The following is a 15,762-nucleotide window of genomic DNA, read 5'->3' on the forward strand; positions in this document are numbered from 1 at the left end:
GTCCAAGGACGACTAAGCTTTCTTTCCTATAGAGCGTGTCCCTCAGACAGTGTCTAATTTGCTCAACCACGTTGGAGGTTAACCTATAGAGTCTTCATATTTTTCTTGGCCTGCTATTTGTGACTGCATTAAAAGCCTTACTGAAATCTAAGTATTTGACAACAGATGCTCACCCTTAATTTTATTCTGTGGTCACCCAATATAAGAAAATAATTAGGTTTGTTTGACATGGTTTTCTTCTGGTGAAATCATACTGGCCTGGATTCAGCAACACAGAATACGAGATATTCCATTGTTCTTTAGTAGTGACGTCTTTAATTACTGATGATGGCCTAAATAGCCAGAGCCTTTTGTTTTTTCTTTAGGGTTCCAGGTCAGTTTGGTATGCAGTGCCTCACACAAGGGGGAAGAAGATGTCCCATTGTTTTGGATTGTCAATGATATGTATGCTGACAACTATGATACCAGTAGAGTTGTAACAGGATTACCATTGTAAGTATATTTTGAAATCAGAGTGCATGAATCTTGAGCTAGTTTTTATTTTTTAGGTCTCAGGGCCTTGTTTACTAAGGTGAGCTAGCATTTTTATCGTGCACTAACGCTAGAGACAACAATAGGAATATATGGGTGTCTCTAGTATTAGCACATGCTAATTTTTAGCTCACCTATAGCGTGACTAAGAGGGGCACTTTCGAAAGAAACGTCAAAGTGTAAATTAGGACGTTTTACAAAGACGTCCAAATTCCAAGGCGGGGAGAAGGTCATTTTTGAAAAAGATGGGCATCCATCTTTTGTGTTCGAAAATATCATGGATGTCCTTGGATTTGGACATTTTGCGATTTGGACGTCTTTGATTTTTGGCCATTTTCGAAAACAAAAATGTCTAAGTCTAAAATGTCCAAATTCAAGCCATTTGGACATGGGAGGATCCAGCATTTTTAGTAGACAGGTTTCCCTGACATGCTAGGACAGTAATCGGGCACCCTTTGCTCCCAGGTACACAGCTCCCTTACCTTATGTGCAGAGCCCCCCAACCCCCCCCCCAAAAAAAAAAAAAAAACCCACTACCCCCAACTGTACACCACTACCATATCCCTTACAGGTGAAGGGGGGCACCTATATGGGTTTCTGGTGGGTTTTGGAGGGCTCGCTGTTTCCTCCAGAAGTGTAACAGGTAGGGGGGTATGGGCCTGGGTCCACCTGTCTGAAGTGCTCTGCACCTACTACTAAACTACTCCAGGGACCTGCATGTGCTGTAGTGGACCGGAGTATGATCTCTGAGGCTGGCAAGTAATGTTCTTCATCACAATTTTTGGGTTTGGGCGGAGGTTAGTGACCGCTGGGGGAGTAAGGGGAAGTCATCCCTGATTCCCTCCAGTGGTCATCTGGCCATTTCGGGCACCTTTGTGCCTTATTCATAATAAAAACAGGTCTAGCTGAAAACGTCCAAGTTTTAGTCCTGGACGTCTTTGCTTTGTTCCATTATGGCTCAAAGACGTACAAGTCTTAGGAACGCCCAAGTCTCACCTTAAACACGCCTCCGATATGCCCCCTTGAGATTTGGACATCCTTCTGACAGACTTCAGAGAGAGACATCCAAAAAGTGACATAAATCGGCATTTGGATGTCCATCTCACAGAGACTTCCAAATCGGTATAATCCAAAATCGGGTTTCGATTATACCGATTTGGACGTCTCTGTGAGATGGATGTCCAAATGCCGATTTATGTCACTTTTTGGATGTCCATCTCTTTCGAAAATGAGCCTGTTAGTAAACAGTGTCCTTAGTTTATTTATTTTAAAATAAAAAGATATAATCGTAAAATATATTAATACGTCAGCAGCTTAATGCAATAGAGTAAATGCCTAAGCTAAACAATGACAAAAACTATTATTAAATAAATAGCATAAGTAGTTAAATCAACATGAGATAAAAACATTCCAAATATTATTAAAATTGTTAATATCACAGGTTGCCAAGTACGTAAACATTTAGGGCCCTGTTTACTAAGCCACGCTAGAGGCACACTAGCGTTTATATATGTGATATAATAGAGCATATTAGTGTGCTCTAAATATGCTAGCGTGCCTTAGTAAACAGGGCCCTTAGTAATTCTATTACTTTTTTTTTCCCCAAATATAATTCGTAACGTAGGTTAAACAAACATTGTTCCACCACGTAAATGCAACTAACTTTTTGAAATTCCTTCCATGCAGCAAGGACAACTTTTAATGCTAAAGTAAGTAATATATCTAAAAGAAAACCTCCACTATCGCTACCTATGACAACTTCTATTGATTTTAGTACAATATTATAAATAATAGGCGATTGTAACTTGGAAGACAGGAGGGAGTGGGGGGGGGGGGGGGGGAGGTAGATAGTAAGAAAGGGATTGGTTAGGAGAAGATAGAAAAGAATGTTAGTAGAGGGACTGTTGGAAAACTATTTGATGATACTTGTATAAATGTTACTTGCATTGTATTTGTTCTCTTACTGTCATCAATAAAAATGATTTAAACATAAATAATAGGTAGATGCTCAAAACTCAGGCACAAAGCCGGAAAAATGCCACCACAATAGCACGGAGAAGGAACTCCCTAATACGCAACACTAATGACATGCAAATTTAGGCACATTGTTAGCGTTGAGCATTAGGGAACTCAGGAGGAGGATTTTGCGTCAAGCACAGCTCTTAGCGCATGCCCAGAAAAGCCAGAGGGGAGGAGGAGAATTAGCTGCCGGCTGCCGTTAAGCGCAGCTGAAGGGGTTCCGACACTTAAAAGTTAGCTGATGTCTCTGTTTCTTTCTGAGCTGCTGAAGCCCAATTTTCTTGTTCACTTCTTTTATTCCCTATAATAATCCAGGGCAGATAAAAATACCTTTCAAGAAGTAACTGCAATATTTTCCTTCAGGAGAAAGGAATGCATTGCGCATCTATATAAATAATTCTCACCTCCAACGTTCAGTGAAGCACTGAATCTACTGTTCCTAGGGTAGGCTGGCAGGACCACTCACCCTCCTAGGTTGTCACCACCACTCACCCTCACTCAGTAGACAAGCCCTCAGCCACGCCCCTTCCGGACATAATTCGCAACCTCAACGTTCTAATGAGGCAACATTTTTCAACTCCAACTTCTGTCATGGTGTAGATCGCAGTGGAACCATGACTGTCTGCCCTGCCCTCGCGTACAACGTCATGACGTCGAGGGCGGAGTCATGGAGGACCAATCAAACAGCACCCACAATGCTATGCTACCGAACGACTCACACCGTCACCAATACCTTAAGCACGAAGTAACGATCGAGGAGCTGCAATAATGGAAGGATACGGGACCACACGCTGTCGGTATGTCACTGACCCCCCCCCCCCCCCCCAAATCGCTAAAACAAAAAAACCTCGCTAGCGCCCGTTTCATTGCTCGCCGAAATGAGCCACTTTTACCAGTGTATTAATAATAAGGTAAAATACAGGTGGCAGCCCTAGCTTTAATAAAAGGTGCCTGCTCTATTCTTCTCCCCGCCATCTGTATACATTAACGCTTATGTTAGCAAGATGTTGTGTCCTGTTAGGAACCCAACAAATGCTGTATTGAAGTACGTCTGGAGCCATTTTTTTAAAGACATGGCCTCTTCCAACACCTAACGCCAGTTAGGTTCCCAGCGTTAAGGTGCCCTTGTTCAGGGCGCTCTTCATTGAACATCAGAGGGAATACCAAATCACCTTATCAAAGGCTTTGCTGAAGTCCAAATAGATTACATCTAGCACATGTCCTTCATCCAGTTCTTTGGTCACCCAGTCAAAGAAGTCAATAAGATTCGTTTGGCAGGATTTTCCTTTGGTAAAGCCATGTTGCCTCGGGTCCTATAACCCGTCGGCTTCTAGAAAGTTAACTATCCTTTCTTTCAGCAGAGACTCCATTATTTTTCCTACCACTGATTTGAGACTTACCGGTCTGTAGTTTCCCACTTCTTCCCTGTCTCCACTTTTGTGAAGAGGGGCCACATCCACTCATCTCCAATCCCACGGAACCTCTCCCGTCTCTAAAGATCTATTAAATAAATCTTAAAGAGGTCCCGCCAGGACCTTCCTGAGCTCCCTCAGTATCCTGGGATGTATCCCATCCAGCCCCCTAGCTTTGTCCACCTTCAGATTCTCAAGCTGTTTATAAACCTTTTCTTCCGTAAACGGCGCAGTATCCACTCCATTCCCAGACGTTCTCTTGGCAGCCAACTGCGGTCCTTCTCCAGGATTTTCTTCTATGAACACCGAAGAGAAATAATTGTTTAGCACGTTCGCTTTATCTTCATCACTCTCAACATAGCCATTCTCATTATATTTCAGTCTCGTAATTCCATTCCTTTCTTCTTTTTCCAATATATTTGAAAAAGGTCTTGTCACCTCTCTTTACATCTTTAGCCATTTTTTCTTCCGCTTGCGCTTTTACTAGCCGTATTTCCCTCTTCGCTTCTTTGAGTTTAATCCAATAATCTTTTTCGTGATCCTCTCATTGCGTTCTTTTGTATTTCTTGAACAAAGCCTCTTTTGCTCTTATTTTTCAGCTACTTGTTTGGAGAACCATATAGGCTTCCTGCTTCTCTTGTTTTTGTTTACTTAACTCACAAAAAGATCAGTCGCCATATTTAGAGCAGCGTTTAGCTTGAACCACTGTTTTCCCACATCTTCTGCGCCTTCCCACACCAACAGCTCCTCCTTCAGGTATTCCCCCATTTTATCAAAATCAGTACGTCTGAAATCCAGTACTTTGAGTTTTGTGTGTCTGCACTCCGCCTTCGCCCTTATTTCAAACCATACGCAGTGATGATCACTATTACATAGGTGGGCACCCACCCAACATAGAGCTTTCCTAGGAGATAACATGAGGCCAATTTGCAATACACAATTGTGTCCTTGGATGAAGTCATCACAGCTATGCCAAGCAGTAGTTTTCCTATGTAGAGAGCTGGTTTGTGATGTATTCAGGCCACAGGCTGTAGAATCCATATTAGTACAAGAAAGGATGTTCAGGTTTACCTGGCCTCTGACCAGCAAAGGTGAGAGAGCAGGAAAATACTCCTACAGTGCCTGCATTTGCTTCTGAGCATCGGGTCCTAAGAAGATTAGAAATATGTAAGATTTTTGTATAGTGGACCAAACTGGACTCCCAAGTAAACATGAACAATGGAAGAGCACGTAACTGACTACTAACTTCCGATTGATAGTACTAACACAAATTTGAAGAAGAAGAATATATACATTGCAATTGAACCGGAGTACAGAAAGCCCGATGTGCAAGGAAAAAGGATTCCTTTGAGCCACTGAACAAGTCAAACAGAACAAATGAGACCAGATGTTTTTCCATTCTAAAGAATAGATCTCTTTCCCCAAATCCTGCTCCAGTCCTTTTGAATCTCAGCCACTTTTAATGTTTCATTTTCCTTTAATAATCTTATAAAAATCAAAAGCTTGATGACCTACTGCCTTTAATTTTAATACATAACTTCTCAAAGTCAGAAGTCATAGGCGAATCTGAGCAACAAGGAAACTTATATCTAATGGCTTGCGATAACTATACCCAACAATAAAATTGACTATTTGGTAATTGATTTCAACTTGACTACTTTTTCTGAAATTCTCAGAAGTATCAACTATTACATTTAATAGCCTCCAAATACCATGCTTTTTTGCCATATAGGCCACTAAACAGGCATATGATTAACCAAAATATCTGGATTATTCGGTGGAGAAAGTTTGTGTGTCATTCCATGGTATAGAGAGAGTTTATTACCTTATTGACTTGGTTTAACCATGGTTAATTGACTATCTACTTCTACTCCTAAGGTCCAGGAGGAGATTTTAAATTTCATATTTCCAACAATTAAATTTTCTCAACCTTAAACCTCTTTAGGGGAGCCAATCCATAGGAATTTTGTTTTTTCTTGATTTAAGTTTTAACCAAAATTCTTTTGCCCAACTTTCAATGATATTAACACATTTTTGGATTTTACTTAAGTTATCCACATATTCTTTAGGGGCTGGCAAAAGAATGGTAATATCATCAATTTATATATAAGAAAATACCTTCAGTTTCTCCAGTAATCTCCCTAATGGCTGTAACAGGACATTAAACAGTATTGGTGAAAGGGGGTGAAGCCTGTGCCACCCCGTATACGGGTACCCAAGTGTCAGAAAGGACACCTTTCATCTTAGCTCAATAACTCCTACCAGTTAGAAAACCCTTAAACCAATTCGGTATTGTACCAGATATTCCAAAACAGTCCAGCAAGGCTACTAAGATGGTATGATCCACAAGGTCAAAAATACTCAACAAATCAAACTGAATAACCACAGATTCACCCTTGACTCAGCATATATCTCCCTTGAGTTATCAGGACACCCAAGATGGTTTTGGTACTATGACATTTATGGAATCCTGATTGTGAGTAGTACAGTGAATCAAATTTTGACAAATAATCCTCCAGCTGCATCACAACCCAACGCTCCATAATCTTCATGCAGCTGTTCTGTAGTTTGCAACCTTTTGGAGATTATCCTTAGGATTTTTATGTATACGTGTTAGTACAATGCTACCACCTAGTTTCAGAAACAAGCCCTTACTAAGGCAATGATTTAACCAGTCGGATAAAAGAGCATAAAATGCAGGAGAAGCATTTATCATTAAATTGACTGGACACAAATCAAGACAACAGAAAGATTTAGCATAGAATTTCAACAAATGTTTAGCTGTGTTGCAGATTATATTATTAAAACTATTCCAAATTCGGTCAACTTACAATCGCTGAATATCGTTTCAGTTCTGGGATATCTGAAACAGTAACTTGTGTTCTTAAAGATAACACCTTATCCCTAAAGAAGGATACAAATATATTTGAAGATGGATAGGTGAGACTTTCTGATCTAGTTAGGTGATCTACATCAAATAATGTGCTAACTGTGTTAAAAATTTGCTTGGTATTCAGTTTGTCTTTACCTATAAGCTTTGAAGAATATTCTTTTCTCTTTGTGAATTGCCTGCCTCCAGATTTTCTTATTTTTCTGTTGGAGTTTTCCTCTAGAGTCATTCCAACTTTCTAGAGGCCCGTTTTAATTCTTCATCAAACCATTTGACTGATTCATTCTGACTTTCCTAATTGACATTGGCACATGTGCAAGATTTCTGTTAAGCAATGAAAGAAGTTGAGAAAACTATTTTTTAAAATATATAATCACTTTTTGAAAAAGTATTTGAAAAAAGAATTTGTATGATTGTTTGCACGATAGAAGATTGGATTTTTTTGACTGTTGATGTGCCCCTTGGGTAAGCCATTGCCTGAAAGTTAACAGCATTTGAGGTCTGTCTTACAAGGTTAACTGAGGTATTTTCTCCAATTTTTTTCTTGCCTCCAAATGAGTAATAATATTGGTGTTTCTGAATGTTTGTTTTTGTGGTATGTTACTTATTAGCATTCAGCTCCTATTTCTTTATTGCTGCAATTTCATCCAACACAATTTCACTTTTACTATTCCAACGAAGAAAAAAGTTATCCTCCTTCAAACTCCCAGAGAGAATCAAGTCATCCATTCTATTCTAAAAACTGTCCTGATCAATCTTACCTCTAGTCCTGTGCAACGGAGTAGAAACACTATTGACTCTTTTTCCCTATCTCCCTCCATTTGATTGTAATGTCAGTGATCTGACTGAGGTACAGAATTATATGAATTAACATGCAAATTACAATCTGAAGAATATTAAAAACGCTAAAAATATCTAATAAATGTTCCTTCTCATGTGATCTATTCAAATTTGAATATTCAAAACCATACCAATCCAATATATTAAAAAAAATCAAGGGCATCTTTTACTAAGGCGCACTCACATTTTTAGCATGCAGTAAACTTGTGGGTGCACCTTAGTAAAAGACGCCCCAAAAGTCTTAGAATCATCAGTCAGATCCAAATGCAAATTTATATCCCTTATCATTAGAACTGATCCATAATTAACCGCATTTCTTAAAATAAAATCAATAAAATATCCTTAGCTGATACCATTTTCCTGGTGGACAATATATTAATATACAGCAAAACTTATTCTTAAAAACATCATCTTTATTCAAGTTAAGATTTCCAGATCTTGGGAACTCACTGTATCTTGAATCACTAAATGAAAGAAAACCTTATATATAATAAGTAACATCCTCCATGTTTATGTAACCTAGGCAAATAAAGCACTGCTGTTCTTTGATATCTCTTTTATGAATGGTTGTATTATCTTTCCTGTCAAATTTATTTGAAGTTCAAAATTATTATAAGTAACTAGTAAAAAAGGCCGTTTCTGACACAAATGAAACGGGCGCTAGCAAGGTTTTCCTCGGAGTGTGTATATTTGAGAGAGAGTGTGTGTGTGTGTGTGTGACAGAGAGAGAGTGAGTGTGGGTGCGACTGTGTGTTTGAGAGACAGTGTGAGAGCATGTGTGCGATACACAGACTCTCTGTGAGACTGAGAGAGTGTATGAGATCGAGAGAGTGTTTGAGAGTGACTGTGTGACACATAGAGAGTGAATGTGATACAGTGTGTGAGACCCCCTCCCTCCCCCCTCTGTTCTCTAGACCCCATCCCTCCCCCCCTCTCTGTTCTCTAGACCCCATCCCTTCCCCCCTCTGTTCTCAGGACCCCCTCCCAATGTCTCCCCTCTCTGTTCTCAGGACCCCCTCCCAGTGTCTCTCATCTTTCTTCATCCTTCCATCCAGTGTCTCCTTTTTTTCCGTACCCTTCCATCCAGTCTTCCCTCTTTCTCTCCCCATTCTTCCACCCATATACCCTCTCTCCTGATCCTTCCATCTAATGTCTCTCTCCCCCTCCTTCTATCCAGTGTCTCTCTAACTCTCTGCCCTTTTCTATTCAGTGTCCCTTCTCTCTCCCCATCTTTCCAGTCTCTCCCCTTTCTCTCTGAATCTGTCTCTCCCTTTCTCTCCCCATCCTTTCATCATGTCTCTCTCCCCATCCTTCCATCTGTTTTCCCTCTTTCCCCATCCTTCCATCCGTCTACCCCCCCTCTCCCGATTCTTCCATCCTGTGTCTCTCTCTCTATCCCCTTCTTTCCATCCAGGCCTGCCCACCCAACACAGACCTGCCAAGTCTCCCATGAAACATGCGGCGCCAGCTCCCATTTCTGGCCACTGCTGCTTCTCCTGTTGAGCAGCAGCGGCCGTGACAAAAACAAAAACAGCTGTTTTTAAAAAGCAAGCGCCGCACCGCAGGCAGCCATCAGGCATTGGCTGTCGGCTCTGCAGCCGCTCCTCTCACGTCGCTGCGCTCCTCCGGGGTCTGCTCCAGGGGCAGTGATATGAGAGGCGAGAGGAGCGGCTGCAGAGCCGACAGCCAATGCATGATGGCTGCCTGCGGTGCCACGCTTGCTTTTTAAAAACAGCTGTTTTTGTTTTTGTAGCGGCCGCTGCTGCTCAACAGGAGAAGCAGCAGTGGCCAGAAACGGGAGCTTGTGCCGCGTGTTTCGCGGGAGACTTGGCAGGTCTGTGTTGGGTGAGCGGGTCTGGAGGGAAAATAGTTGGGCCTGGGCGGCGACCTTGGGGGGGGGGGGGGTGGAGGGGGGAACAGTGGCTGCGGCGGCAACCTTGGGGGAGGGGCGTGGTGGCGTGCTGCTGTCGTGCGGTTGGTCAGTGCTGCGTGTGACGTCAGCCTGGCTTCGGAGCCTAGCAGGCCACGAACACAGGCAGCAAGACAGAACGTTGTAGGTGAGAATTATTATATAGGATGTGTAAACCATTTAGCCAGCTAAAGGCAGTATATCAAGTCATAAATATTTTTTAACCCAAAGGGCAGAAATCATTCAACCTAGGGTTATCAATTGAATTAACCAAGCTTCAGTTATAAATAATAACCCTATTTGATGTTCAGTTAGCAAATCCTTAACAATTTCAACCTTATTAAGCACTGATCTTATGTTTATGTGAAAACATGGAATAGGAGTATGAACAAGAGGTTCATAGGCCTGAGAAAACACTTTTTTCAAGATAACCTTACTCAGTGCGAATTTGCGTTTACTTTTTGAAAAATTAAACTACTTATTATGTTTATGTTTGTTCTTTCTCCTTTCAACTATTGTGGTAATTTCATGTTGCATAGACTGAGAACAGTCTATAAAGTTAGCACTAGTAACAGTTCTCCTTGAATTCCCCCTAGCTGCTGTAAAGTTTGTAATATGTACAGGGATATGTAGCCCAGCAAACCCACCTGTTCTGTCTGCCACAGGAGTAGGCCTTTGGCTTGCGCCTTAGATGAAGCGCCAAGTGGCATCGTGCCGCTATGTGCTGAGATTGTAAGCTCTTTGAGCAGGGACTGTCTTTCTTCTATGTTTGTGCAGCGCTGCGTACGCCTTGTAGCGCTATAGAAATGCTAAATAGTAGTAGTAGTAGTAAATCTCAGCAGTGTCAGATGTCAGTACTTGTGGGCGGAGCTTGCTCCCACACCCCGAATTGCACAGCAAAGCAGGAAACAGCTGGCAAAGACCCTACTCTGTTTAGCGATTAGAAGGTAGAAAAAAAAGCTTAGACTGGAGGGTTTTAAATCTCGGCAGTGTCTGATGTCAGTACCTTTCGGCAGAGCTTGCCAACCAGTGAACCATCAAAGATGACTCGTTTCACATGAACCTTGATTGCTGTTAAGCCTTTTACATTTTAAGTGTTTGCAAATATATATATATATATAAGGAAAATAAATTTTGGATAAATCCAAGTGTTTTAGTACCATAACCTTATGTTGAATTGATGAAGAGTGAAGACGAGCCACGGACTGTGGTTCACGTGAAACGAGTCGTCTCTGATGGTTCACTGGTTGGGTTTACTAGTTAAATATTTAAGTGAAGATGGTAAGTTGCTGCCTGAGAATTGGATTGAAGATTTATGATTGCACTATAATGCAGGGATTGGAAAGATTTTATGAATGGTTTTTGCACATGCTTTATGGTATCTATCCTGTCTGCATACCTGCAATCATGTAGGAATGATTTCTGCCACTTGTGTTTGTTATTTTATATAGACAAGGAGATACTGACTTGTCTTGATCAAGTTGGTCTAAAATAGTAACATAGTAGATGACGGCAGAAAAAGACCTGCATGGTCCATCCAGTCTGCCCAGCAAGATAAACTCGTATGTGCCACTTTTTGTGTATACCTTACCTTGATTTGTACCTGTCTTTTTCAGGGCACAGACCGTATAAGTCTGCCCAGCACTATCCCAGCCTCCCAACAGCCAGCCCCGCCTCCCACCACCGGCTCTGGCACAGACCGTATAAGTCTGCCTAGCACTATCCCCGCCTCCCACTACCGGCTCTGCCACCCAATCTCGGCTAAGCTCCTGAGGATCCCTTCCTTCTGAACAGGATTCCTTTATGTTTATCCCACGCATGTTTGAATTCCATTACCGTTTTAAGTATCTGAAAATGTGATTATACTAGGCACCCCCTAAGCTTCCATCATACACAGCCACACTATTAAAAATGTAATAAACATATTGCTGATTTTCAGCCCGCAGTAGTCAGTGGTTGTAAAACTGCTGACTACTGGGGGCTGAATTTTAATGCTAGGGCCATGTCTGGGCACCAGCTTTGATAATCAGTGCCAGCAGCTACATTACTAAGCAGGGAAAGATAGGACTGCCTTTTTATGTGGTTTTTGTTTGCCTGGTTAACTGTGCAGGCACCGGCACCAAATATGGCTGGTGATTACATAACTACCAGCTCCTTCCCAACTTCTTGCACAGACAACCTTGGCACCAACTGCACAGTGGATATTCAGCATCACTGTTTGGTTAGACGCCACTGAATATCCAGGAATGTTCCGCTGAGGGAGGTTTAAGCGGACAGGAGCCTCTTCTGCCTGCTTAAACCCCTTTGAATATCTACCCATTGTTCATATTAAGTTTCCTTTCCATTAGATCCAGATCCACTCTCATACTTAATGTAGAGGAGTGTGGTAGCCGTGTTAGTCCACTCTTAAGGTTATCAATAGAAATCAAACAAAATAAAACATGGAAAAGAAAATAAGATGATACCTTTTTTATTGGACATAACTTAATACATTTCTTGATTAGCTTTCGAAGGTTGCCCTTCTTCCTCAGATCGGAAATAAGCAAATGTGCTAGCTGACAGTGAAAACATTCAAGCATTACTATGACAGTCTGACAGGGTGGGAGGAGGGGGGGGGGTAGGAAGGGTACTCCAGGAGGATGAATTACTGAAAGAGATATTCCCATCCCCACCAGTACTGGCCTTCCGCCAGCCACCCAATTTAAAACACAAGCTAATCAGAAGTAAACTTCCTTCACAGACTGAAAAGGAACAGAAGGGCACACTTCCCTGTAATTTATCCAGTTGCAAACTATGCTAAAATATTTCACAGGACCCCAAAGTCATCCACAAAGGAAAGATATTCAACATAAAGGGATCTTTCACTTGCTCATCTTCCAATGTGGTATATATCATTCAGTGTAAAAAATGTAACGAAGGATGCTATATTGGAGAAACAGGCCAGATGCTTAAGACAAGATTCAATTTACATAGACATCATATGAACAATACTGGTGCCAGCAGGGTTCCCACGCCTGTTGGTCAACATTTTACAGGACCAGGACACTGTACCAGTGACTTCACAGTGAGAATCCTGAAAGGTAACTTTAAAACCATACAAGAACGTAAGACCTTTGAAGTCAGAATGATTGAATATTTTAACACCCAACAGAAAGGACTTAACAAGGATCTGGGGTTCCTAGCCCATTATAAACCATAAAGCTGTATGTCTCTGTTGATCACCCTCCCCTCACCTATCCACACCCACCCTGTTAGAATATCAATGATATGCTTTGATGTCCCCATGCATACTTCCTACCCACCCCCCTCCTCCCACCCTGTCAGACTGTCATAGTAATGCTTGAATGTTTTCACTTATATACACAGTCAGCTAGCACATTTGCTTATTTCTGATCTGAGGAAGAAGGGCAACCTTCGAAAGCTAATCAAGAAATGTATTAAGTTATGTCCAATAAAAAAGGTATCATCTTATTTTCTTTTCCATGTTTTATTTTGTTTGATTTCTATTGATACTTAATGTAGAAATCAGCAGATTGGGAGAAGAATGAACAAGTAACTAATTCCCTCCTAAGATATGATGATTTCTTACACAGGCTGAGGAGCAGTATTACTAGACCACCTGATTCAAACTGATACTGGTACTGTGATAGATCTGTATCTCCACAACATCCCTTGTGTACCTTCACTGCTGTGGTGTTTGGCATTTCTTATGATGTATATCACTGCCAGCAGAACATTTCTTAATTTTACTTCTGGTATTGCAAATCTCACTATATTTATAGAAAGTGCTTATTGTTTTGTTTTTTTTTGAACAGTGACACAATTTTAGAAGATGGGACTGCTTTAAAGACCGTGTATCTCAATATATCAGAAGTGAAAAAAGAAGATTATGAAAATAAGTTTGCCTGTGTTCTTCAATCAACGACTGTGCCTGCTATTGAGTTCTTATTTATAAAACATCCAGGTAGGGTGCATTCTGCCTTTTGTACAATTTAGCTTTCTGCAGTAGCTTTGTCCCTGGAATAAAACTTTTTTTTGTCTTTGCTTTGTTGTCCATTGTTGCGGGCAGCTAGGCCCAAATCTGTGGCCTGGGGCTTGCAGCCCCAAAACGTAACTCAGTAAGTCAATCCTCAGTCTGTTTCCAAGAATCTTCTCTTTAGCAGTTTTCATCTTGACCAGAATATTCTCACCTTGAAAGTTTCCCATCAGCTGTCAGTGACCGGCCTCTGATTGGTTGGAGCATTAAATGTAATTCCTGTTTTAAGGCAAACTCCTGCGTAATGAGCTTGCTTTGTCATCTGCTGTCTGGTTGTTTTCAATTTGACCTTGCCTTGTCTTTTGTTTCTTATTTCGGTTTCCTATTTCTTGTTCTTGTGCTCTTCGTGAATCCTGCTTGATTCTTGCACCCTTTCTGTGGACTTTTCTAATTTAATGATTCTGCTTGGCTGGACTTGTACTGCTGCTTTTCCAGGTATCACCCCAGCTTGTCTGATCATTGTTAGAACTGTGTATTCTGGTACTGGTTGCCCTTACCCTGACCAAACATCAGCCATCTGCATTACAACTTTAAAGTTAGTATTCGTATACAAATTTTTCATTGGCTGTCAAAAACAGTTGAGTCCTGAAAAATAGAGCTGCAGAATTGCATTAAACTGTTCATCCAAAATAGTTCTTGATATAAGTGTTTGAGGATAACTTATCACAGTATCTATTAACATCTATAGCCATTGCAATATGCCAAAATGTTATAGTAGGTTCTAAAATGTTATAGTAGACATCATTATTACTATGAAATGTGACATTGTCTTACTGTACTTTAGGCCTTATTCAGAAATGGTGTTTTCTGAACCTATAGACAAAACAAATCTATACTAAAGTCCTTTATTTTATAATTACAAGAATATTGTCCTGCATTATAAGACACTTTAAAAGCCTTTTTACTAAACTGCATTAAGTACGCAGGAAAAATAGCCTAATGCAGGACACAGTAAAGCGTTTTGAATTAGTTTTGCCATTTTTTTTTTGTTACATTTGTACCCTGCGCTTTCCCACTCATGGCAAGCTCAATGCAGCTTACATGGGGCAATGGAGGGTTAAGTGACTTGCCCAGAGTCACAAGGAGCTGCCTGTGCCTGAAGTGGGAATTGAACTCAGTTCCTCAGCTCCCAGGACCAAAGTCCACCACCCTAACCACTAGGCCACTCCTATTTGTGTGTGCTAACCATGCAATATCATTTATTTATTTATTTATTTTTTGGAGGGAACATGTAATTTACAGCTTAGGGTGGGGAAAGTCCCATGTTAGGATGAGTGAAGCCCGTATACTAGCAAAACTTGGTAAAAGAGCCCCTCAGGCTCCTATTTCTGTTACCTGTTCAATGTGTGAATTAATACAGGCTAACAGATTAACGCTGTGTTTGTAGTTAGTACAACACATTAACTATGGGGGTGCTCTACCTGCTGTGTTAAATTGCTATAGTAGAAGGTGCCGTTTTGTGGTACAAAATGGGCATTTAACGTAGGTGTTAGCATGTGTTAACTGCTAACCAAAAAAAAAATCTGGCAAAAAGCATCAGTTCAAAACAGAGACACTAAAATAGGCACCACAGGGAAGGCAAAAAGTGAATAGTGGGATAACTACTCTGAAAAGCACTTTAAAATCTTAGCAATTTTAATTTAAATTAAAACATCAAACGTAAGATAAAACCCGATATGGTCATGTTTTGCCCCAAGGCTGCATCAGAGGCACACAAACTACAAAATAAAAAAATATATAAATGAATCGGATACTATATTGTCAAGTAAATTCAATAGAACACCATATCTAGTCATATGAGTACCACAGAATTCATAAAGATACGGTGGACTGGGAGAATTCTGAAGGTGAACTTAATGTCTGCCTTTGCTAGCTGTAATTTTCTACTCAATTGTCTAAGGAGCTGAATAGCGTGATCGATGAATACATATTGTACTGTGCATAAGTGTGGGTCTATAAAGTCATTGACGCTCTCTCAGGATATGTCATTTTGTATGAGGTGGAATTTTCCCACAGCCTTCTTTGGCAGAATACCCAGGAGGGATACTGCTAGGTTGGGGAATAGAATTGTCAGAAATGAGCCTGCTACCCTACCTAAGGCGGTTTCTTTGTCCACTTTGCCTTT

The 15,762-nt window shown here is 40.9% G+C and overlaps 1 protein-coding gene across 3 annotated transcripts in view; it reads left to right on the plus strand.

Moving 5' to 3' along the window:
- Window positions 1–15,762, plus strand: part of LOC115469120 (interleukin-1 receptor type 1-like) — a 128,630-nt gene that overhangs the window by 93,130 nt on the left and 19,738 nt on the right. For all 3 annotated transcript variants that reach the window (XM_030201442.1, XM_030201444.1, XM_030201443.1), the window contains 2 exons: window positions 366–492; window positions 13,417–13,565. In XM_030201442.1, the coding sequence (XP_030057302.1) occupies window positions 366–492; window positions 13,417–13,565 (276 nt within the window). The remainder of the gene's footprint in view (window positions 1–365; window positions 493–13,416; window positions 13,566–15,762) is intronic.

Source organism: Microcaecilia unicolor, chromosome 4 (assembly GCF_901765095.1).
Source record: "Microcaecilia unicolor chromosome 4, aMicUni1.1, whole genome shotgun sequence".
NCBI lineage: Eukaryota > Metazoa > Chordata > Amphibia > Gymnophiona > Siphonopidae > Microcaecilia > Microcaecilia unicolor.